The sequence below is a fragment of the Pleurodeles waltl genome, chromosome 7, assembly GCF_031143425.1.
Source record: "Pleurodeles waltl isolate 20211129_DDA chromosome 7, aPleWal1.hap1.20221129, whole genome shotgun sequence".
Classification (NCBI taxonomy): domain Eukaryota; kingdom Metazoa; phylum Chordata; class Amphibia; order Caudata; family Salamandridae; genus Pleurodeles; species Pleurodeles waltl.
In genome coordinates this window covers 510,826,330-510,851,181 of record NC_090446.1, presented here as the reverse complement: position 1 = coordinate 510,851,181, position 24,852 = coordinate 510,826,330, and the positions used below count along the sequence as shown (strand labels likewise).

Sequence of the window (24,852 nt, the reverse complement as noted above, 5' to 3'; positions counted from 1 at the left end):
CTTTTTCTTTCTGTTCAAATGTGTTTTTTGTTCTCATGTTACTTCTGTTCTAATGTAAAGAGGAAGAAGTGTAATGATGTAACATGGCTCCATGCCAGAACACTGGGCATGGAACCAGCTTGTTCTGAGGTTCTGTGATGCAGGGTTCTCTGCATGACAGTTGATATGCTGGCTGTTGGTTGAGGCTGTAATAAATACCTCCTACCGCATATCTTTATCTGGTGTGGATTCACTTTATTACAGGATGGTATTTACAAAATGAACTGTTCTTGAAGAAAGATGTGTGATAGTGCCCTCCAGAATTTCAATTGCTACCTATAACCGTTCTTTCTTAACGTTTATTTGTATTCATTTTTCAACCGATGTCAGATACAGTAGAGCATAAAGGATTGTTTTGAATTACTATGATCAGCATAGTAAATACTGTCCTTGAGATCAAAGCTGTACGCATTTGTTCTAGCTTTTACACATTCAAAAACACTGTCTCGAACAATATGCGGCTCCGTAGGTGTCTTCTTTTTCTCACATTCAACTCTGTCCATTTTTCATGTTTTGATTAACACGTGGGTCACTGATGCCTTCCCCTGGGGCAAACTACAGCTAGTCCACTAGCTAATTAGATTTTAATGGTCCGTTCTGGACATTTTCACGTGTACTTCCTCGGTTAACGTCCATCATTAATATAATCGCTAATCACTAGCCTTTATTGCTAACCTCTTTTTAGCCAATCATAATCTAACTCATGCAGCGTTTCTCTGCATATTATTACTTGTTGTGAATGGTGATATCTCTGAAAGGCATGCACCGAGTGTCAGTTTGAATATAATTGCTGCAGCACTTTTAAGTGCTTGATCCAAGCTGCCACTGTTTGTGGATATGAGCCATTCCTGTGAGCCAGGTAGTTACGTTCACCTTTTACTTCAAGTGGAAGTTCTGCGCATCTGTCTTAGAGGAAGGATTGGATCAGGGGCAAGGATCATGGCTGGCGTACAGTGAAGTCAGGACCAGACTGGAGAGCTGAGGACAAATGCCTGCTGTTTTTTTCTGCTAAACAGAGAGTACCTGCACTTCCATATTTCCATCTAAAGCACTGCTCATGACTTGTGGATTGTTATGGATGCCATGTTCAATCCAAGGATCCTCATCAGCATAATGTTCTGTTCTACTCCCCTTTTCCAAGTCTCCCTGAGAGAAAGGACTAGACAACTGCTCAACCGATGGGAACTGTGCAAGAAAACAGCGTGGTGAGCCACAGTGGTAAACTAGTGACAAGTGCTGGTTGCCCTCATTTCTCTTTCTCTTTCTGTAGCCCATATACTTCTTTGTCTTGGGGGCTGTGGTGTGTCAACCTTTCCACCCTTTATCTTGTGTGTGACACCCCACCCTTTTGACCATGAAATCCACTGCGCCTGCTCTGGTGCACTTCCCCATCTTTGTTGGAACATGCTACCTGACCAGCGTGTCTTCCTGTGGCATCACAAATGCAACTGTGGATTCTCCACATCTTAGGTCACTTCTGCCTGTACGCTGCACCTTGTCAGTGTCTTGCAGACCAGTGTATGAGTTCCCCCTTGGATTCTAGCCACATCAGAGTTCCAGCCGAGGTTCCTAGCACCTGGCAGACCCATTCATCAAGTAAGACTGAATTCGAACACTGAATAGAACTTCCTGAACTAAACCACAAAGAACAAACACCACACCTAGGTGGGTTTGAATTATGAGCACTTAGGGGTGCCCTGTCCCCTAGAGCATACAAGTGTCCAGATGATTTTTTAGGAAGTCAGATTGTTTTCGCATACGCAAAAGAGGTGAAGTATTACTTACTGAAATGCTATCTAGAATTTAAGTACGATGTTGAATGTTAATGTGAATAGAAATCGTCTAATTTTATAAAGGTATAGTGTTGACTAGACTTTCAACCAGGGTATGATGATACCCACCCCAGGCATAATGTGGGCCTTGTGATTACAGTGACAATTCGTGGCATAATGTAGTCTTACATGGAAGCAAGGAGCTCATTGTGGCATCATTTTGGTAATGTTTGGTATACTGTTAATACTGCTATGAGTTAATTAAAAAAAAGTCTGCTATATTGGCGTTTCCAATGCTTGTTTCATCTTGATAGCACCCCACTGGATAAATGGTAATCAGTCTCACTTCTGTCACCAGGAATGGGTCTCAGATAGGGTTTCTGGGTCGGGACATGAATTACGACTTCAATCTGCAAGAGACAAGACTCCTTCAGAACATGTCAACCCTCGAAATGGTAGGACCCTCATCACACTCTGACCCTCTGTCTCTCTCTTTTCACATCACCTCTTCCTTTGTATCCCTTATTTCTCTTAACAATGTTCACTTCTGTCCAAAGTCACTCTTCTCTTCTATTGAAAGCTTTTTTTAAACACTATGGGCCAGATGTAGCAAAGGTTTTTACCCATTCTGTGTCTATGGGAAAAAAGTGTTTGTACATATAGCCCTATGTTTCATGGCTCCTATCTCCTTCTACTTCATAAAATGTCCAAAAAAGAGTTAATCCACCTCAGCTCCTTCTTGGAAAGTGTTGGGTGATCCGTTAGGTGGTGGGTGAGAAAAAGAAAGAGGGTGGATTCAAATTGCAAGTTCCCCATATAATTTTTTATAGGAAAATTGACCAAAGATACAGCAAAAAAGGCTGAATGGAATTACACCACATTTTGTAGGAAGCTAGTTGTTGGTCCAGAAAGTATGCTTTCTGTGATTTGATATAAATCCATTCAGTTATTTTGGAGAAGTTGAAGTTCAAAAACTTTGTTCGCGGGAGACTCGCTAGAGTGCCATAATGATGGACCTTCAAATAATTAGAGCATCTATTGGCCGAGTTCGCTTCTTTTATCATCAGCCTTCTTTTACCATTTTACCATTAACTACATCACTCCCAGAGGAGTGAATGGTTCCAGTGAAGTCTTTTGGGAACGTATGTGCCAATTGGCTGGTGGAAACATGAAGGGAAATGTTACAGCCACCATTTTAGAACACAGGGACTTGGTCCCCTTGTCCTGAAAATTAAAAAAATAAAAAAAAGCCTAAGGGAACAGGGTAGGGGTAGCCTCACCCCTGGACCTTGAGGGGGTGCCCCAGAGGGAGCTCCTCCGGACCAAATATATCTAAAAATATTTTTGGGGGCCTTATGGGCCTTCATAGGAGTCCCATATGAGTGGAGTGTCTGGGCTGTCTCCTGTGAGGTCTCAGACGATCGGAAAAATGTAAAAAAAAAATGACGAGCTGGGGCCCGAGTGTCTGCGGTGGTTTGGTGCATACAAGCAAAGGATGAATGCAGAGTGGGGGTTGGCAGCCCCTGGAAGGTTGGGTGCAGGGTCTGGCTACCAGGTCCAAAGGGCAATCCCACTGTGAAAACATCTGAAGACCCTTTGCAGCAGGGAGGTTTGCTGTCAGTGGGGGATTGGGCACAGGGCCAGGCTACATGACCCAACAGTCAATCCCACACTGCAAACATCCACAGGCCCTTTGCGGTGGGCGTGGGGTTGGCTACCCGGGGGGGGGGGGTGTTGGTACAGGGTCTGGCAACAGTGGCCAATTCCAAATCACGCATGCCCAAAAGCCCTGCACAGCAAGGAGTTGGCTAACAACAGTGGAGGGTGGAAGCAGGTCCTTGGTCTTATGTTTGGTAATAAAATATTACTTTACATTAAAAAATCCTACAAATTCACTGAGAAAACCAAAGGTTAAACTGGCATTATGGTTACTTATGGTAATAGTATCTTACTTCACATTAAAAAAAAGTCAGAAATTAATTGAAAAAAACAGTTATTGTTAAGTGAAAATGTGAGTTAAAACGTAACATTTTAAGCCAAGAAACACTGAAATTAAACAGCTTTTGTTATTTCAAGTAACTATATCTCACACTCTTGCCATGTAGTGGTTGTTGCCTCACATTTTCTATGACATCATTCATAACATTACTCATGACAACTGAATTGATATAATTGATGACAACACTGTGCATCGCTGGGCATGAGTTATGGTTTAGACTAAATCACAAAAAGCACACTTCTGGATGGATATCTAGCTTTCTGACAAATCTGATGTAATTCTGTTCAGTCATTTTTTAGGACTGAGCGCGCAAGCGCTCTGGCCCCTGTGGTAACCACGCCCATTTCACGGCCATCACTTTCGTTGGTTTGTGGGCTTGCCTTTTAAAATTCAATTAATTTGATTTGTGAAAGGCATGCATACGTCATGCCTTTTCCGGTGTTTAGCCCTCCTCGACAGCACTGGTAAACTGCTGAAAACATACGAGGCTCCATGTTTTCCGTATGGCTTCAGGACTACTTTTTCTTTTTATTTCCTACGCAGCACGATCTCGCTGGGCAGTAGTCAAGAGCTTTGCATGACATCAACCCTGTTACATGAATAATTACAAAATTGCTGATTAGTTTAAATGCAAGCAAACTTAGGTCTCCTTTTGTGTGCTCCTTCATGGCACTTTAAATCTGCTTGCTTGTGTAAAACTGTATTACTTTTCATTTTTCTTCACTTTCAATGACGAGACATTCAGTACTTTTTAAATTGGAAGTTGCATTGTACTAAAGACCTCATACAGATTTATGGAGGCCTGAAAGCAGTTAGATCATGTTCTTTTCATGGTGCGATTAGAATCAAATTGATTTCCCTCTAAAAGGAGAACAGTCTCTAAAAGTCTTCACAAACGAACAAGGGAGGGCTGCGCATCATTGTTGCAAGAGCAGGGCATTTGTTCAGAGCAAAAAGAGGCTGACCTTAGAAAATGGGTGCGATCAGGGTAGTTACTTGGCACAGGAAAATCTTGATGTTCTGAACTTTTATAATTTTGTAACATGGAAGTAAACTTCATGAGTAATGGTGAACAGTGATTCTTAACTACACGAGAATTCCTTACTCTTTTGAAGGAATGTAGCATACATATGGCTTTCAGCAGAACCGCTTACTGTGGAAATTATGGGGGTTATTCCAACTTTGGAGGAGGTGTTAATCCGTCCCAAAAGTGACGGAAAAGTGACGGATATACCACCAGCTGTATTACGAGTCCATTATATCCTATGGAACTCGTAATACGGCTGGTGGTATATCCGTCACTTTACCGTCACTTTTGGGACGGATTAACACTCCTCCAAAGTTGGAATAACCCCCTATATGTTTTCATTTGTTCACGACAGACTAATGCAACCATTTTTAAGGTATTTGTTTTCACTATTCAGGTGTTCTTACTTTTCTGTAGAAAAAAAATATTTTCTTTTTGCTGAACTTTTACAGTCTTTCTTTCAGTCAAGTAGAGTGTTGAGTGGCATATTCATTCTCCTGTTCGACTTGTGCATGTTGCAGCTGCACTAAGTTGCTGTTAATCTTTGTAGCTGCACAAAGTGCCTTAGCACCTGCCGCCGTGTCCCATATCCTTACACCTGGCATCATGCTTTGTTTCTCGATGCTTTCTCATTTTCTCATGGTCAAAAGAAAAGCAAATGATCACAGGCTCACTAGGGGTGTGGTCACCAGAAAATTAATACAACTAGAATCGTATTTTTTCCAAGTGAAGCTAAAAGTAAGTGAGGGTGGTTCTAAAGAGATTGATGTAAAAAAATGCTGGAGCTGTTTCTTTGGAGGCATGGACCATTCACCTGAAAGTCATCAATCTTACACTCAAGAGAAAGTTGGTGTAACCGTTCTTTTTGAGTGCTGTAGAAAATACTTGCATGCAAGAGTCTGCATACAAACAGATCCATTTTTCTCTGGATATTCTCAGGGATCTAGACCTTGACAGAGAAGCGATGAAATGCAGTGCGTTCAGTGGTATTTATTGCTTGAAGGAAGAGTCAGAAGGCACTTTGATTGCACATGATTTTAACTTTTTCTTTTGTCTCTCACCTTCGTGCTGTGTGGTGGCCATGTCGTTCACAGCGCCAACAGCGCAAACTCCATCGACGGTATAGATAATTTTGTGTTAGCTATTTATGTTGTCTGCTTTGTTCTGTTCCAACATGGAAGCACGATCACATGCACGCACTTTGATTGCACACAGTTTTATTTTTAATCTAAACATTTGCCAGTTACAGATTTGTCCTGCCCCCCCATACGTCAGGCAAGCAAAACGCACTATGCATTTTCAATGCTGTCACATTATGGTCAAGGGAGTTTACAACAGGATTCTAGGCACGCTGGACTGCGCCTGCATGGTGAGATCACCAACGCGCCATTATGCCGGGGTTTGAATATGAGGTGCAGGGAGGTGTACGGAGTTTAATCCTGCGGATCTGCAGATCCCCAACATCCTTTCAGGAGGAGGTAATGCTTGGTGCCTGTTATCATGCCACACTGGTGGTCGCTGAGTCCAAAAAGGTTACCTGTTTAGAAGTTGGCATTCTTTGCTTGTTATAGCTTGACATGGATTATGTCTCTTACTGAGCACAGGGAACTCCCTGCACAGGCAAAACTGATACCACCCACTGGAGCACATGCCCTTGTGTGCCAGACCAAGTCTGTTTATAACCACTAATGCATGCAGCTACCGGAGTAGCTTTGGGTTCTGAATGTGGTTTGCAAAGATACAAATAACTTTAGGTTCACCCTATTCTACAATGTATTCATGTCACTTTTAAAAAAGGAAAGTGCCCCATCTGCACTGTCTAGTGTGGTTGGTGAAAGACTGACTGTCAGACTTGACATTTTTTTCACACTGATGCAACTTTCATCGTTTGAGTTTCTATTTGCAGATCCAGTTAGGATTTTACAATGCCTGTAGCTCTTACTCAAGCAGAGGCGAGACTAATTGCATTGTAAATGCTTGTTCTGTATTGTTGCCCAATTTTTCCTTTGGAAATTGCATGGGAAAAAAGTGTTTTAAGACCTCCCCCCTTTTTTCCTCAAGCCCTACCTAATGGATTACCCTGAAACGTTTTAGGAAGCTGAGGTGGTTGAACATTTTTTGGGAAAGTTTAGTGTAGGTTTGTCATACAGTGTCAAAGCTATTAGCAAAACACGACACACTCTTCCTATTGAAACTCTGACTCATTATAGATACACAGTGGCTATATCTATATATTATATATTAAAAAACAAAGTTAATGTGACATTATAGTTAGCAATGGTAATACAATCTTAACGTTTGTTATAAAAAGAGCCCTAGAAATTGGTCGAAGAAACCAAAGGTTAAAGTGGCATTATTGTTAGGTGTTTAAAAAAGGTAAAAATCTAATGCTTAAAGACAAAACAAAAAAAACACAGAAATTCACTAGTTAGAGTTCACTGAGCTAACTATAACATGCACTCCTGGAATGCACTGCTTATAATCTCACATATTACATCACTAATGAGATGTTAAATTATATCATTGATGACATCAGCTACCGAAATGGCCCAAAGGAGAAGAAGCTCTCTGGCCTGATCAGAAGACTAAGGGGCATATTTATACTCTGTTTGTGCTGAATGTGCGTCAAAAAGTTTGACGCACATTCGGCACAAACCTTGCCCCATATTTAAACTATGCCGCCCGACCCCGCGGACGTAAAAAAACCCTCCATATGCGTCATTTTGTGGATGCGGGAAACTGCCTTGCGTTAATGACATTCAGGGTAGCTGTTCCAGTCCAAAAAATGACTTTAAGGGCTGTGCGCCTTACTTATACCCCTGTGTCATTTTGACGCACAGGAGGGGGTGGGCCTTAAAAAAACGTTTTTTAACGCCTGGGTGAGGGCAGGCGTTAAGGGACCTATGGGCTCCCTTCCATGGTCTTAGACCATGGAAGCAGTCCAGAGGTGCCTTTCCCTGCCCCAGGGACACCCCCTGCCACCATCGCCCACCCCAGGAGGACACCCATGGAAGGGGGGACCCATCCCAGGTAAGTACAGGTAAGTTGAGGTAAGTATTATTTTTTTATTTTTAAAGTCTTTGCTAAGACAGGAGTCATGTCAGTGGGGTTTGTGCATCAAGTCCGGTTTGATGATTTTTGACGCACAACCCCCATTTTCCCCTATGCCGGCACTGCCTGGTTTGAGTCTTTTTTTTTTACTCTGACCAGCCCGCAACACCGGCTAACATCAATCCTCAAATAAGGCACCCGCATGGCGCGTAGGAATGGCGTTAGCCAGTTGTACATTTGTTAACGCAAACCCGCGCCGGCTTGTGTCAAAAAGTATAAATATGGGGCAATTTTTTTTTTATGTATGATACTGCTGGACTGCAGAGGGAGTCCTGCAAAACCAATTGTCTAGATATACTTAACTTTTAACCCCTTCAAGCCCAACCTGATCCCCTATTTAGAAAAAAAGTCTCAAAGCAATTGAACACATTCACACCAAATCACAAAAAACATGCTTTTGGAGTAAACATAGAAGATTCTGAAAAATGTGGTGTAATTCTGTTCAGCAATGTTTTCTGTATCAAAGAGCAAAGTGTCCTATGGAAATTAACATTGGAAAAAATCGTTTTGGAGCTTATCCTTTTTCTGGACCCCTTCTTGACAGATTGGTGCAAAAGCTTCCATGAATAGCTGAGGTAGATGGACTTGTTCTTTGGGAAGCAACTAGTGAACTATCATAATGTACTGAAGACAAATTGAACCACTCCTTAATAGTAGCTGTGATTGGAGCTGTTGTGTTTCAAGCCTTTCCTGAGGAGCAGAATGGAGTGAATGAGCAGTGAGATGTTAGTTCCGGCATGAGGCCAGCTGGTTAACAATGTGAGGGGAAGTATGGGGTTTTGCAATTTGATAATGTATTTTTGAAAGGGATAAAAATAGTTAAAGAGTTAGACATCTGCATACGTACAGCATCCCCTTTCTTTAGACTATCCCTCACCTAAGTCACCTTACAGCTCCCTAATATTAAAATAGTAAACTTTTAGTAGACAAATATATATTCACCAAAAAAAACAGATTCAAATAAAATTATATTTAGGTATTGGAATGAGACATGAGCTATCATTAAAAAAAAAAAATTCAATGAAATACACAAATTACATTTTAGTGAACTAACTATAACGTGCCCCATCATGTACTGTTTCTGGCTTCACGTACTACATCACTTATGACATGTTAAGTGTCATAATTGGTGACATAACTCAGGACATCTCAGTCATAGCCTCCAGCCAGCCCCTGCATCAGCCTCCAGCCAGCCCCTGCATCCAATCCACAAGTTTGATGCACAGCTTTGCCTGTGGCTAGGGCCTGCACCCACCCTTTAACAAGTGGACATCCCCCGCAATGCACAGACTCATATATACGGTGAAGGCTGTCTGCAAGGGATGATGTCACTCCAGATCATACATACAAATGGAGTTAGGAGATGGGCTTGCCTTGTGGCCAGAACCAGTCCCTAACCCACTGCATGTGACCAACGCATGCTGCGCATGACTGGGGTTTTTGACCACCCTGCGTCCGTCCCTCCATGACCACTTAACACCCTACTTGCTCAGCCTTCAGCAGCAAAGGATGACCAAAGGGTTTATTGTTAAATTATGATCGGTGGCTGGCTCCCTTCAAGTGACCAAACCTCACTGTAAAAGCACAAAACAGATATGGTGGGGGTTAAGGAAATTATTGATTTGGTCATTATGACTACACCCTAGAGTAAACTGGTAAATCAGCTTTTTTGGATGAGAAAGCCTCCCCAACAGTTTGTGGCATGCTTAATCATTGGCAAACTTGTCCCACCCATGTAAAATGATACTACCAAGGCAGATTCAACCCCAATTGTTAGGTAATTCTTGAAAAAGCTTAGAATTGGATAAACTGGTATTCAGATAATCCTAAAAATATCTTAGTATAAACCTAAAGGAATTACCGTCATTGACAGGTACTCTAGGTATGGTTAAAATACATATATATGGGGATTGATGTGGGTATAATGCCCCTGGCATCCCTTAATTAGCCAACATGTTTTTGCCCTTGTTAGTGGCGGAAAATAGGCCAAGGACATCCATCAGGGGTGGTAAAGGACAGACCAATTCTATGTTCACTCATGCAGGATAAAAATAGGTATTACCCTATATTTATCCAGTTGTTTAAGCTAACCCTACTTTGGGCAGTTGCGAACTCCGTGGTCTGGCTTGTGGGTGGCAGCCTCTGTGATCACACATTTGCCAAGGGATTCGCTGGTCTGTTTATCTGTGTATCCCGACTGTTAGTGGGAATGATTACTGGCAAAACCTTTATCTATTTCTCTCTGTACATTTCTCCGTTCTCACCATACTTCTGTCTCTCTTGCACTCCATTGCCGCAAATTCCATTTTGTTATCTCCCTCTTTCGTCTGTAGTTTTTTTCTTTCTTTTTTTACACCTCTCTTCTCCCTTTCCCTTCTTTCTGTGATTTCCTTAGCTCAGCAGCACAGAGATGCTCATTCTGTTTTTTCTCTTTTCTTAGGGTGATGAGATTGTCGTAGAGTGCACTTACAACACAATGGATCGCAAAAATATCACCGTTGTAAGTATTCTCAGTGGCCTAGGAAGGGAGTCTTGTGCTCTAATGCAGAAAAAACCATCCCACTCCTATGGCTCCTTGTTGTGTACAGTGAAGATTGGGGTTTTGGGTCTCCTATCTTTTTCCAAACGCACATTAGCCCTTGTGTCCTAAGGCATAAAGGCACTGTGTCTGCTATATGATGCCTCCTATAGGTACTGTCCTCTGGTGTTTCTTGAAGCACAGCGAGTCAAAATTGCATCATGAAACTTGGTTATGTTTGCATTTTAGTTCGTGGATTCTATGGGCTCCATAGCAACCGAGGTATCCTCTGAGCTGCTTTTATTTTTTCAAAAGCCCCATTCTTTTGATCAATTCTTGAAATGGCCGCATAGACCTCAGACCTCTTAAGTAATATGTTGCGAGTGCACAGAATACTTTTGGGAGCAAAATATCATAAGTGCAGTCGGGAAATGTGCACTATCTGTGGGTAGGGGTGACAGTGTGAGTGTCAATACTGTTTTGCTGACCTTTTTTTGTCTCATTTTATTAATGGCATTGTGAACGAGTGAAGAAGGGTCCAGAGCTCAGGCACAGCTGCCAGGCGGTGGTAGATTGTTCATACAGGCTATTGAGGTGACACTCTGTTACCCTATCTGGCTCCAAGCAGCTGTGGAGCAGGACCACCCCTAATCCTCCAAGGAAAGCAGGGGCTAAGATGGCTGCTAACGATTCTTGTACCCTGTTAGTCAGAAAGTCTCCTGTGTTGAGGATTTCCCTCTACCAGCCTGCCACCACCTCTCTGATGTCTAGTAACCAGAAGAAGGGCTTCTGATGGGTCGCAACATAGGGGGGTGTCAAGACCCCTTTCAGAGGGCTCGAGGCAAGCAGGAGCTACTATACATAACCTTGGTGGTTGAGGCCTTTTACTCCTGATGTCCCTGGGACCGGTCGAGCAGTCCAAGACTTCTCGTGAATAGATAGGCGTGCGGGGAACACCAGCTCACAACTCAAAATACATACAGCAATCCCAAATAAATGATTGCCTAGTCAAATACCTGCTTTTATATAAAAGGTAGTAGTTAGATATGAACACAAAGTATAATAAGGCCTACCACAAAAAATTTGCACAGCCTTCTCAAGGCAAGCCCACTAGCGCTCTCTGAAACAATGTCTCAAGCCCCACCTCCCTATCTAAAGTCTTGCCATCCAAGCTAGGTCCCGTTAGTGAGTCAAGTCTTAGAAGTTCCACAATGGCTTTTCCAAAGTCAAGGTATCCCCTTCTCATCGCACATAAGCCACAGTTAGTCTGACACCTGGCATACAAGAATCACAACAGCACACAGCACACACGAATAGACAGCGCACTCAGTGCGCCAGTCCTGATGAGCCCAAATCACACACCCAGCTCCCTAAATCCAGTTAGCAAAATTCCCACTAGACCTTGTGCCCTCCAGGTAATCTTCTTCTCCTCACGGGGTCTTATAGTTTTGGGTCAAATAGATGCCGGTGCTCCAGGTGATTGTTCTTGATTCTCCTGGGTGATGGCCCCTTGTCAAGCATGGATGACTGCCTGACCCCAAGTCCTGAGTCCTGACCACAACCAGCAGTACTATTGCAGAACTTCTCCACGTTCATGTACAACTTCAGTTTGACAGTTTGGGAGTCTCAGGCTCCCCTTTTTATAATCTATTTCCTATCACAAATTTGATTTAATGTCTCCGTCTTTCAATTTCATGTTCTTGGGGCCTGACCACTTAGAAGTACCCACCCCTCTGCTGTACTCTTCCTCCAGAGAGTACTCTATCCCACCAGGACAGTCTCCAATCTGATAGCCCCAACCAAGGCCAAGGGAGTGACTAAAGGGTGACACCTGGATCTTAGCGTCAGTGATATGTGCAACAAAATGTTACCAAAAGGCCTCAGCCCTACTCTTTGTGATTTCCTTCTCAGATCCATCTCCTTCCTGAGATGCGTCCAGGTCCCTTGGACCAATAGCCTCTTTTAGAATCAAAGAGCCCTTTTGGAAGTATACGGACGGGCACACATACATAAGAATATTGTGTAAAGATATGGGCATGGGTTTCCATGTCCTGCTGCCATGGGCACAAATACTTCACAGTGTGTAATGTAGAGACAATCGTGCAGCCCTCCATGTAATGCTGGCACAGGCACCCATACATAACAGTGTGCTGAGTAAAGCACATGTTTTTCTGACCCTCCACCTATACTGAGGTAGGCTAAGGTGTGAGTTAAGCACCCAGCAAAAGAACTTCAGTTGTGATGGCCAGTATGCCCCACATCCATAACGCAGGTAAACCGGCCTGACCATGCTACTGATTACTCATTATAAAAGGGTATGCTGCCATCACTGTGCTCATGCTATTTATTTCTGGGTAAGGGCAGTAGCACTTCTCCACAATGAAGGTAGAACATTATGCGCCCCTCCCTGTATTATCAGACTACAATCAATGAGGCTGGCCTAGGTCATGACGCATGTGCATGATCTATGTTTGCCCTTGACCAGAAATTGTTACCAAGGATCCAGATATCACCACAGTTAGGGCACACAGAGCAGGGGAACATATCTATTACCATGCAACAGACTCTTCCATCCCAACAGAAGGTAAGACCTTCTTGAGTTTCATTTGGCTGCACCTATATCCAGTGAAATATAGATGTCCTAGACAAGCTCTCTCCCATGTTAGTGCCAAACTCTACAGGAGTGAACACTATCCACACTTATTAGGTTTAAAACTGGTTTCCCTCGCTTGCAAGATGACTCAGTGGCATGAACATGCAGCAGAAGCATGCATTTAGGGGGTGAGTTTCAGGACCTTCTATACAGACCTAAGGAACAGATGTACAAGGCCACTAAGCAGTCGCAAATCCTGCAAATTGCTGAATCACAGGGTTTGCAATGTCGAAATGTTTTTTAGAATGTACTAAGCCTATTTGGCAATTCAGTAACAGGTTACCAGATCGCAGATCGGTTCAGAAGGGCATAAATAATTGAAATTGGAAGAGGTATGTTAAGGATGTCCCTTCCAAATAGTGATTCATTGTTGCATGCATGGATGTTTTGTGACCGAAATCAGGTTGCAAAATATTGACATTTTGCAGACTACCAGCATGGTGTAGTAAGCGATTCAAGAGGGAGAATATAAATAAAAATGTTTGTTGAGAGGTGAGTTGTGGTCCAGGGGTTCTGAGTAAAATTACAAACTTTTGCTGAGGAGTAGGCAGTTGTCCAGAGAACCACTGACTAATCTCAAACAGACTTTAAAAAAGTTTTTTTTTTAATGTAGCCTCTTTTCCTTTGAAGAAAACAGGTTGCTTTTACAAAAAATATATTAAAATTGGATCACAGACATGGTGGTCTGCTGACCCAGCAGGCCACTCTGCCTGTCATGGCCATCAATTCAAGTGAGTCACAGTTCATGACCTATCTCATAAATGTTCTGATGAGTTAGGTCAGATTACAAACCACTACGATGCAGAATCTTGTGAATTTACCTATTGGTACAAATGTTGGTTCGCACAATTCCACACTGGAGCCAAAAATACTTGTTGCAATTTGTGACCAGTATTTTACAGCTAGTGTTTTGGAAATTTGGCTCCATATGATCTCACATACTCAAGTGAAACGTAAGCCTTTGTGCCATTTTCAGTAAACGAGTATAATCTTGCATAGATTACTGGACTACACAAAGCACCCATATTTTCCTATTTCAGACCCTTCCAGAATAGTTATTCACAGATCCCGGTGAGAGATGAGGATAATATTGGCACTGCATTGCGCAATTTGTTCAAAACCCTCTTTGATGATGCAGGGTGCACACTCACCCTGTTCTTATTCCAAATTACTGGGCTCTCCACCACTAAAGACTAGCCTCCCTCCTGGTCCGATCATTCAATAGTCCTTTTCACTTTTCAGGGACAGTATAGTTTACAAGCAGCATACTTGACAATCAATCGTGGAAAATTATGCACAGAAACTAGAAGGACATGAGGGTTGATCCCTTGACACTGTCTCTTCCAGGGATCGCCACCTTAACCTCCTAAACTACTGGGGAAGTGGTCTTGAAAGTCACTGGTTACATTTATGCATGTTCGAGGACTTCCTTGCTGACTTCACAACCATGGATACCAATGTGCGATCACTTGTATGAGGAAGATCTTCTCCCAAACTTGCAATACTAATGCAGAAAAACCCTCTAACGGGCCTGTTTGTGTTTAGTGAGAATTTTCTAGCTTGTCACCAACTTCTCCATTGCAGCTTTGCTCAATTCCTCCTAAGTTTTCTTCTTGGATAAAATCCATCTCACTATGAGCCAGAATTATAACAGTAGAGGCACTCCACTAAATTATAGTTGCTACAGGGGCTTGATGGCTCACAACCTTCTGCAAATTCTAGGACCTCTCTAAGTAGACTCTTTCACACCAGGAACCATAAATTCTCCACATCACCTTCTGGAATGTAGACAACAAATCTGTAAAAGCAAGATATTGTCTGTCACTTTCACTTTCCTCGTTTTAATAAGCCTCATAAATGCCTCCCATGTGTTTGATAAAGTTCCACATAAACAAACACATCATTATTAGATCATCATAAACCTCTGTAGAATACACATTGCTGCCCAGAAGACCTTAACTAACTACTAACCAATCTGTATTTCGCCAACAACACAGAGATCTCATAAATCAGTTTCAGTAAAACTCTCAGATCCCTTTGAGCTCAACCTCATTCTGAAGGATTTGCAATTCTGGTTTTCCTTCACAAAAGGGAATGAAAGAAATGCTAATTGTTAGGGACCTGAAGTGAACCACCTGCTGCATAATACATATTCAGATCCACATGTATGTCTCTGTGGAACCTTGGAACGAGCATAGTATCATGGACTGCCCAAGTAATGTTCAACAACGGGTGTGACCCAACTGGGAATGCCCGGATGCAGATATAAGTGAGGTTCTGTTATTCGAGTTTGGAAATCCCACGTCTCCCTTTTCACTAAAGCTCCTTCATGGATGCACTACAAACCCACTGGTAGTAGATTCAGAATGCAAAGGTCAACCTTAATAAAAGTCAGCCTTTGCACTCATTTCAATGGTTCAGCAAATCTCAATCCTTCTGTGTGAGATCTACAGGATCTTCATATTTCTGATGTGGCCAAAGACAATTTCCTTAGTTGTTGTAATTGGCTGTTACAAAAGGGTACATGGTGGTTACACGGATGTACTCACTGGCAACTTTTAACAAGCAGAAGGGGGCTTCAGGGCACACTGCCTCACATCCCAGTACAGTTCGCTCCTTTGCATTATGGAAAAAGCTGTACACAATTAGCACTCACTTCAAATTAGACTGTGGGTTTTCACCAAAGCTGGTGCAGATAGTGCTGTATATCTCTACATACATGAAGATGTTTCTGGATTTTATCCTTTATCAGAAGAGAGGGGTTGCTGGAAATGATGCCTAAATCTTTACAGGTCACAATACCACTCACAGACACACAGGTGCATCTCCGGAGCTCATCAGTTTGCTGGCTCAAGAAAGCCTTTTAAACAGAGAGGGGGATGGGAACACAATGCCTCACATCCCAGCACAGTTCTCCCCTTTGCATTATGGTAAATGCTGTCCACAATTAGAACTCACTTCAAATTTGTCTGTAGTTTTTCACCACAATTAGTTCAGATAGTGCTGTATATCTCTAGACACATGCATGTGTTTCTGGATTTTGTCCTTCATCAGTGGAGAGCAGAAAAATGTCATCTGGGATTGCTGGAAATCGTGCCTAGGTCTTCACAGGTCACAGTACCACTCACAGGCACACAGGTACATCTCCAAAGCTCGTCAGCTTCCTGGCTCAAGGGAGCCTTTTAAAAAGAAAGGGGTTTGGGAGCACACTGCCTCATATCCCAGCACAGTTCACCCCTTTGCGTTATGGTAAATGAGGTACACAATTAGCTCTTACTTTAAATTTGACTGCAGTTTTTCACCAAAGTTGTTGCACATAGTGCTGTATGTCTCTAGGCACATGCATGTGTTTCTGGATTTTGTCCTTCATCAGTAGAGAGAAGAGAAATTTCACCTGGGTGTGCTGGAAATGCTGCCTAAATCTTACAGGTCACAGTACCACTCACAGGAACACATGTCCATCCCCAAAGCTCAACAGCTTGCTGGCTCAACGGAGCCTTTTAAACAGAAGTGGGGTTGGGAGCACACTGCCTCACGTTCCAGCACAGTCCACTCCTTCACATTATGGTAAATATGATGCACAATTAGGCTTTACTTTAAATTTGACTGTCGCTTTTCATCAAAGTTGGTGCAGTTAGTTCTGTTTATCTCTAGACATATGCATATGCTTCTGGATTTCGTCCTTCATCAGTGGAGAGCAGAGAAATTTCATCTGGGTGTTTCTGAAAAAGCTATATAAGTCTTCACAGCCCACAGTACCACTCACAGGCCTACAAGTGCATCTTCAAAGCAGCTGTATGCCTGTGGAGTAGTACTTTGACCTGTAAATACTTGGGCAGCATTTCAGTAACCCCAGATGACTTTTCTCTGCTCACGTACTACCTCTGCCCTCTACTGATGAAGGACTAAACCCAGAAACACGTGTCTAGAGATAACAGCACTACCTGCACCAACTTTGGTTAAGAACTACAGCAATTTTGAAGCAAGTGTACTGCATTTACCAGAATGCAATGGGGTGAACTGTGCTGGGATGAGAGGTAGTGTGCTCCCTCCCCTTTGGAACTTTAAACAAGCACCTTACAGCAAGGCCCATCTCATCTTCAGGCTGAATCTGTGACACCACAATAACTGCAATAAATACACTCCACTGGTTGACAGTCAAGACGAAAGTTAAGTTCAAAATACTCTGCCCATACGTAAAGGTACATAAACTTCTGCATATGTTTAGCAAAAACTGCTGGTTCCATACTACACTATCAGGAACAAATGCTTTTTTTAATGATGCATCAAAAGTACTAGGTATTTGCTCCTCTCTTTCAGGGTGGAGTGGGCACAAAAGAGGAGATGTGCATGGGATTCCTCTATATCTATCCTCGAAACAGCATTTCCAACTGCTTTAGTTTTCCTAACTTGGTGCACATTGCACAAGCACTGGGCAAGGACGTCTACAGGTGAGGTGAATGGTATTTTTTTGCTTTATTTTATTTTAACATTAGTATAGCACACCCAGACAACATCGGTATTAAGGTGCTTTACAGTGAAACATTGTAAAAAATATGGTGCATAAAGATGGGAGAGGAGGAAAATGTCGCAGTCATTAACAGTTGTATTGAACATTTAAGACATCGAGTTCATCAAATTTGTGCAATGCGATTATTCGCTTTTTTGTCAAGTGCTTTGAGCTGACCAATGGACAACAGCACCATTTGGTGTTTTGCTGAAGTGCGCGGAGTCATTTGTATGCCTGGGACAACACACTATGGCTGTTGTGCCCACAGCTCTCTGTTTGCGGCCGCATCTTCGCAGAGGAGTTTGTGGCTCTTTCGGGCTGTGGTGCACTCGAGGGTGCTGGCGGCAGCACAAAGTGTCTTGGAGAAATTTACCTGAGTTCTTGTGCCGTCTGGCATATTTTCTCTGTCAACCCTTGGGTCCTTTTCGTCCCGACTGCTCTTGCTGGGGGGGTGGGGCAGAAGCTTACCTGCAGGTACTGGACCCAGCTGGCAAAGCCGGGCAACCACTTGTTTGACGGCTAGTAAAAGCTTTTTATTGGGTTTTTACTAGTACTCCAGTTCAGGATTTTCTTCTTTCTTTTTTGTTACTTTCTGAAGATAGTGAAACTGGTTATTTCCTATGTTCATTTTCCTTTCCAGAATGGAGCTTGATCATGTGACCTTGAACACTTCATATTCCTATTCTATTCCTAGAAAAGGGCCTCACTATAATCTGAGAGTGTGTTGCAATGCAGTCATGGTATTTCTGGTAGTGCTTCACTCTACTGCCTAGGTAGTTCTAGGTGGAGTTTGCAAGAGTTCTGCTATGCAGAACTCTGCGAAGTGTCGAGGAAACTCTGCTGAGCTACTTGGAGTTCTGCAGGTGGCGGAGTTTGGGTTAGTTGCGGTGTTCTCACTGATTTTCGGTGCCAGGAGTTTCCCCCACGCTGTAAAATCAGCACAAATGGCATCACGCAGAGCACCAGAGAGAGCTAACTTCTTTTCTACTTGGGCGGTGGCTTCCTCAATGCGAGCAGCAGCTTTCTTATTGTGAGCAGTCGTGGCCTACCATGCTCATTTGCGTTCAGAAATCTCACTCACCAGCTTCGCAATTTCTCTCGCTTGCACTTGCCAACGTTAGTGAGCGAGAGAAAAAACTCTGCTCCACATCACTTCGGAGAGTTTTTCAAGGCTCTGCGTGGAGTGGGGAAAACTCTGCAAACTCCACCGGTGGAGCAGAATTCTTCACCTACCCCTACTGCCTATCTGTACCTTGTTTTTCCCAAATCCTGTTTCACCTTTTCTCAGTCTCCTGTACTGGAATACTCCAGCTTCTCCTTCCTTCTGAGTCATCCAATCTCCATCTGGAGTATTTGCCTGGAGGGTTTTTTTATGCCATCAGGTTTTTCCTCCAGTAACTGTGGCCTGTTCTTGTGGACACCTGACTTTTACAGATGTAGAGTGACAGCATTGTAGCTTGAAGAAGACGTCAGCCACACCTCAGGCAGGTGAAGGAACCAGATGAGAAGACTTTTCAGGGTCGATTCTTTGTCAGTCTTCTAACTTTTCAGAGATGACAGTTATTTGCACAATTTATTTGAATTAAAATTGAGCTGGAAATCAAAGGACTGCTCTATATAACATTAGGTTAGGAGAAGATTTGGGATTGCGTTCATTTAACGGAGTCTTACATATTTTCTGTGCGTATTTTTAGATGGAAGCAAATGAAAATTAGGTGACTGTCTAGAATCACACAACTAATAGTTAAGTGCTACTGCCAGGGTTAGAACCTACATCTCTAGGCTTCATGTCTAGAGAACCCAGGCGTCTGAGTTCCAGTTCTGGGGAGGATCCAGCGGAAATCTGTGTGGTCTCCAAGTGTCACAATCTGGAGAAGCAGCAGGGGTGGTATTTCTAACCCCTTGCAAGGACTCAGCTCAGTGCACAAATACGAATTAGAAATCCAGCTGGAGTGCGACCCATACAAACCTCAACGAGCGGTACTGTGTGGAAGTGTTTTCTGGTAACAACAAGGCATACTAGATGTGTTCAGGAAAACAGTGAAACTCCAAGCTCTCTTTTGTAAATGAGTAACACACTTAAATCAACATCAAATCAAATAAACTTTATTTGATTTCATTTTAAAAAGTCATAACAGCATAGATACATACAACGTACATTAAAAACGGCATATATATCAAGCATAACATTTGAACTTGTTTGGCAAATACATTTTTAGGCTGACAGAGACTTTCTACATTTTATCACCACACATATAAATCTTTACATAATATTACATGTCTAGACGATAGATAAGGACTGCAAAAATAAATAAGTATATGTTGTCTAAAACAGCAAGACCTCAACAATGGTAAAATCCGGCACTTTCTCTGTTAACTGTAAAGTTTACAAAATAAAACAACGTGTAGTGTGCTCTGTGATGACACGTTATCACAGGGACAGTTTACTAGGTTGAATGACCAGTTATTTATCATAAGAAAGCTAGTTAGTTGGTGGAATATATCCAGCCTAAAACGAGTTAACATAAATCTATGTTGAGTATTATGTACCATTTTTAGATAAGATTGCATGTCATAAGTAACAGCGTAATTTTCTTTTTACAAACGCTATGCTTCAGCAGTTTAGAAGATAGCCTTAATTCCTCACATGATGTTAAACAATCTGTTTAAAGCTTATTTCTGCTAATATATTCTCAAATTTCTGGCTGGTTGAAAAATTCAGGATGCCCTTGGTCGCTCATAAAAATGTTATTTTATTTTAGCCACGATATTTGAAGGGCAGAATGGGATTTGAGGCAGTCCCTGATGACCTCACAAATAAGCACAGTTTCCTCAGTAGAGCAAATCTTGTACCAGAGTAAGATTGGTTGGCTCTCAACTATATATGTTAAAAAGTATAACCCTAGCTGAACGTGGCAAACATAAAAGGGCAACAGTTCAGTACCAAGAGTAGATACCTTAAAAAGGCATTCTCCACCAATTGCAAAACTTGGCAGTCAATGTGTTCCCACACACCCGTCCTGTATAAGGAAGTTGATAAACACTCATAACTTTATATATAGTTAGTAATTTCTTAGGTGGTTTCCTACCAAGTTTCCTCAAGAAGCTGCACAGGACCATTGTAGTTTTAGTAAACTGGAGTTTCCTGGTATTAATGGCCTGCCTCCAAGCACCCCCTTGATCAAAAAAGATGCCCAAGTATGAAAAGGTTTTAGTGAAGTTGATCTTGGTGTTTTCAATCATTATGTCACAAAATTTCAAAGACCTTTTCCTACACTTCATAACAAAAGTTTTACCTTTATTGACTAACAGGCCTAGGTTCTGCATGTGGTTGACAAAAGTCGGTAATAGGCATTGCAGTCCCATGGGGGTACAGGCCATGAGCATGGCATTGTCAGCACAGAGAAGGGCAGGAATCGGGTGGTGTCCAGTTTGGGGAAGATCACTATAATGGTCTACCAAAAAACTCCCCAAACTATTAATATACAGTGTAAATAGGAAAGGTGCCAAAATGCAATCCTGCCTGACCACTCTCTCTATGCTGAATGATCGGGTACACTCCCCCTTAACACCGTACTGTACCCTGGCCTTACTACCCGAAAATAATTCCCTAAGAAGTTGGACTATATGTAGATCAACTCCAAGATCAAACACTGTGTCTCACAGTTTATAATGCTCCACGCAATTGAAAGCTTATGTTTCGTCTACAAAGGCTAAAAACAAACTGCCATGCTTAACCTGGCTTACTTCCCAATTAAATACATCAGGTTAAGCCCCTGCCTAACTGTCCCTAGACCTGTGCGGATACCGTATTGGAGATCGAATAAGATTTCCTTAGATTCTGCCCATTACTCTAGCCTATTCAATACAACACATATTGCTACTTTGACCAATGAGTCCAGTAACGAAATCGGATAAAAACAGGCAGGATTGAGTCCATCTTCCTTTTTATAAATTGGCATTATAAGTGACTCCAACCAAGTTGTTATGAATCCTACACTACAACAAGCTCCTAGAACCAATGTTCGTGTAGAGACTCCCATGCTTCATCTCTCGTGCCATTTCTCTGCTGATTTAAAGCTTACTTGTGCTCCCTCCTGTGTACCTGAATCCCCTGCTTATATCTGGACTCTTTATGTAGGGCATCTTTTAGTCTGCTGTGGACCTTTGAGTATACTGAATCAAACCACCCTTGCCTCTTATGTGTTGGCTATCTTCTTAAGACAGTTAAACCATCTTTGACCTCTTTCGTAATATATTGGAAGGCCTCTATGACTTTAACATGGTCCGTGGTATCATCTAGGCATACTCCAAAAGCCTCTCTTTGTGTAAAAATTAGTTGCTCTAAAAATGTACTGGGTTCAATTTGTGACCAGCGCAGGGAATAACTATTTACTCTACCAATGTCAATATTATCCACTATGTGAGGATTATGGTTCTCAGTCAAATTAGCACCATCAATAAGAACAAGATTTACACTCTGATTAAAGTGATCACTTGTCGAGTTATTATGTGTAACAAAATGTTATACCCTGGCAGAGTGTTGGTTGGAAAATAACACATAGGGGCACATTTAAGAGCCTCTACTGCCACCGGAGTGTCACTTTTTGTGATGCTCCGGTGGTGCTATGCCCTGCTCTGTATTTACAAGGTGGCGTTAAGCCACTTTCTGTGGCTTAACGCCACCTTGTAAATATGGCTTCTCCACATGCAGCACTTTGCGTAGAAAGGGTGTGCAATGTGTGTTGCTGTGGGCATGCCACAGCAACACCCATTGCATTTTTATGCTGTCTCAGATTTGTGAGTTTTTGTAAACCTGAGACAGCACCAAAATCTAACACTACCCCAGGGATGGCGTTAGCATGGCGCAAGGAGGAGAAATGCTTTCATTTCTCCTTGTTTTTTACTCTTTCTATGTGTGCTGCACTCTGCAGCACACATAGAAAGAGCAAATAGCCATTTCCTTCCTGCACAAAAACAATCTCCCCCTCAACACAGCCATCCTTGCACTATGGTGCAAGGGTTGCTGCGATGGAACACAGCAGTAAATTTAGCGCAGGGGGAAGCACAGGAGTGTGCTGTATTCTAGTAAATATAGTGCATCCCTGCGTTTTGAAAATGAAGGTGCAAGATGCTGCCAAATTTGGAGCAGCACTGCGCACCATCATTTTCTATCAAATCTGGTCCATAGTCTATGATGGAATTAGCACCTGTCCCGTTAAGGGTACAACTAAGTGGAACTGGCAGAGTGCGTAGTTCATTATAAAAAGTCACTTCATGTTTAAACAACAGATCATTTACATTTCCACCAAAGCAGGTACACAGGAAATGTGTTTGTTCAGTGTAATTAATACTTGTGAAACCACATATCTTTTCCGTTTGAACACAGATTAATGTTGAAATCCCCACCCCATAGTATAATTAATTTCTTTGTACTAACATTAGTAATGGTCTCCAAGTCATTGTTTAATAGCTGAAGAGCGGCACATTATTCAGGCATTGTAACGTTATTATATTAATTCACTACCACTAGCAAACAATAAAAAGATTGTTTGATGGTAATGATTTGATAATACACTTTGGACACTACTATGTTTATTTAGGTAAAGGCATATAATTCGAAACATAGATGCCAAGTTTCACCTTTGGTCTCCAAGAGCTGCACAGCACAGTTGGTGCATGATATGTTCTGTACCCATTGAGATGCACAGGTTCCACCACCCAGATCCCCTTGAGGCACAAAATATGGAAGATGGTTACAAATTCAACCCATTCAACCATCGTTTTTTAAACTTAAGCCTGCCACATTCCCGTAGAGGACCTCATTGGACCCATGCACAGAAATTCCATCAGGTCCAATATTGTTATATCGGAGTAGGGTTGGATTCTGTGTGAGTGAAAATGTCTCCACCGAAGATATTGGCCCTCATTATGACATTGGCGGTAAGTTCTGCTTACTGCGATGCCGACTGCCGCCAACATACCGCCAGCGCAGCAGATTACCTCTACCCATATTATGACACACATAGCAATCTGTCACAATACAGCCACACACACAAGTCCGCCAGCCCAAAGGTGGGTGATAAACTGGCGGTATCCAAACCTACACCGTCTCTCCAACAGAACTACGCCCACAATAATATGACCCACGAATCACCGCAGCGGACATTCAATGGCGATAAACCATTGGCTGTACATACCACCGCGTTCAAAATACACACACACATACAAAACAACACCACATTGGACAATTTAAATAACACACACCTGTTAAACTTTTCATCCTTGGCGTGGCCTCCCTTAACTTTTTGCCTGTGTTCCCCAGGTTGTTGATGTGTGCTGGACTCTGATTTTGCTGTTTTTGTTACTCTGGGCACTTTACCATTGATAACCAGTGCTAAAGTGCAAGTGCTCCTATAAAAAATGTGCATGTAATTGGCTTATCCATGATATGCCTATTTGATTTACTAGTAAGTCCCTAGTAAGGTGTACTAGAGGTGCCATGGCCTGTAAATAAAATGCTACTAGTGGGCCTGCAGCACTGGTTGTGCCACCCACATAAGTAGCACTGTAATCATGGCTCAGACCTGCCACTGCAGTGTCTGTGTGTGCAGTTTTAACTGTAAATTCGACTTGGCAAGTGTACCCGAAGACCAGGCCTAAACCTTCCCTTTTCTTACATGTCAGACACCCCTAAGGTAGGCCCTAGGTAGGCCCAAGGGCAGGGTGCAGTGCATGGTTAAGGTAGGACATATAGTAATGTATTTTATATGTCCTGGCAGTGAAATATTGCTAAATTCATTTTTCACTGTTGCAAGGCCTGTACTTCTCATAGGTTAATATGGGGGCTACCGTTAAATATGATTAAAGTGTAGATTCCCTTTGGGAGTGGATGGACGTGTGGCGTTTGGGGTCTCTGAGCTCACAATTTAAAAATACATATTTTTGTAAAGCTGACTTGAAAGATTGTGTGTTTGAAAATGACACTTTTAGAAAGTGAACATTGTCTTGATTATACCATGTCTGTGACTCTGCCTGTTTGTGGATTCCCTATCTGGGTCAGTTTGACAGTTGGGCTAATTGCACCTCACACTAGACAGTGACACAAAGGGAGCAGGGGTGTAGCCTGCATATCCTGATGAGTCATCTGTGCTAGGAGGGAGGGATGGGGTGATCACCCACACCTGAAAGGGCTGTGCCTGCCCTCACACAATGCAGTCTCC

General features: G+C 42.5%; 1 protein-coding gene across 1 annotated transcript in view; it reads left to right on the top strand.

Annotated features, from left to right (window-relative positions):
- Positions 1 to 24,852, top strand: part of LOC138304282 (putative DBH-like monooxygenase protein 2) — a 312,423-nt gene that overhangs the window by 153,914 nt on the left and 133,657 nt on the right. Inside the window, exons 9-11 of the mRNA XM_069244214.1 lie at positions 2,170 to 2,266; positions 10,389 to 10,448; positions 17,440 to 17,570. Of these exons, the coding sequence (XP_069100315.1) occupies positions 2,170 to 2,266; positions 10,389 to 10,448; positions 17,440 to 17,570 (288 nt within the window). The remainder of the gene's footprint in view (positions 1 to 2,169; positions 2,267 to 10,388; positions 10,449 to 17,439; positions 17,571 to 24,852) is intronic.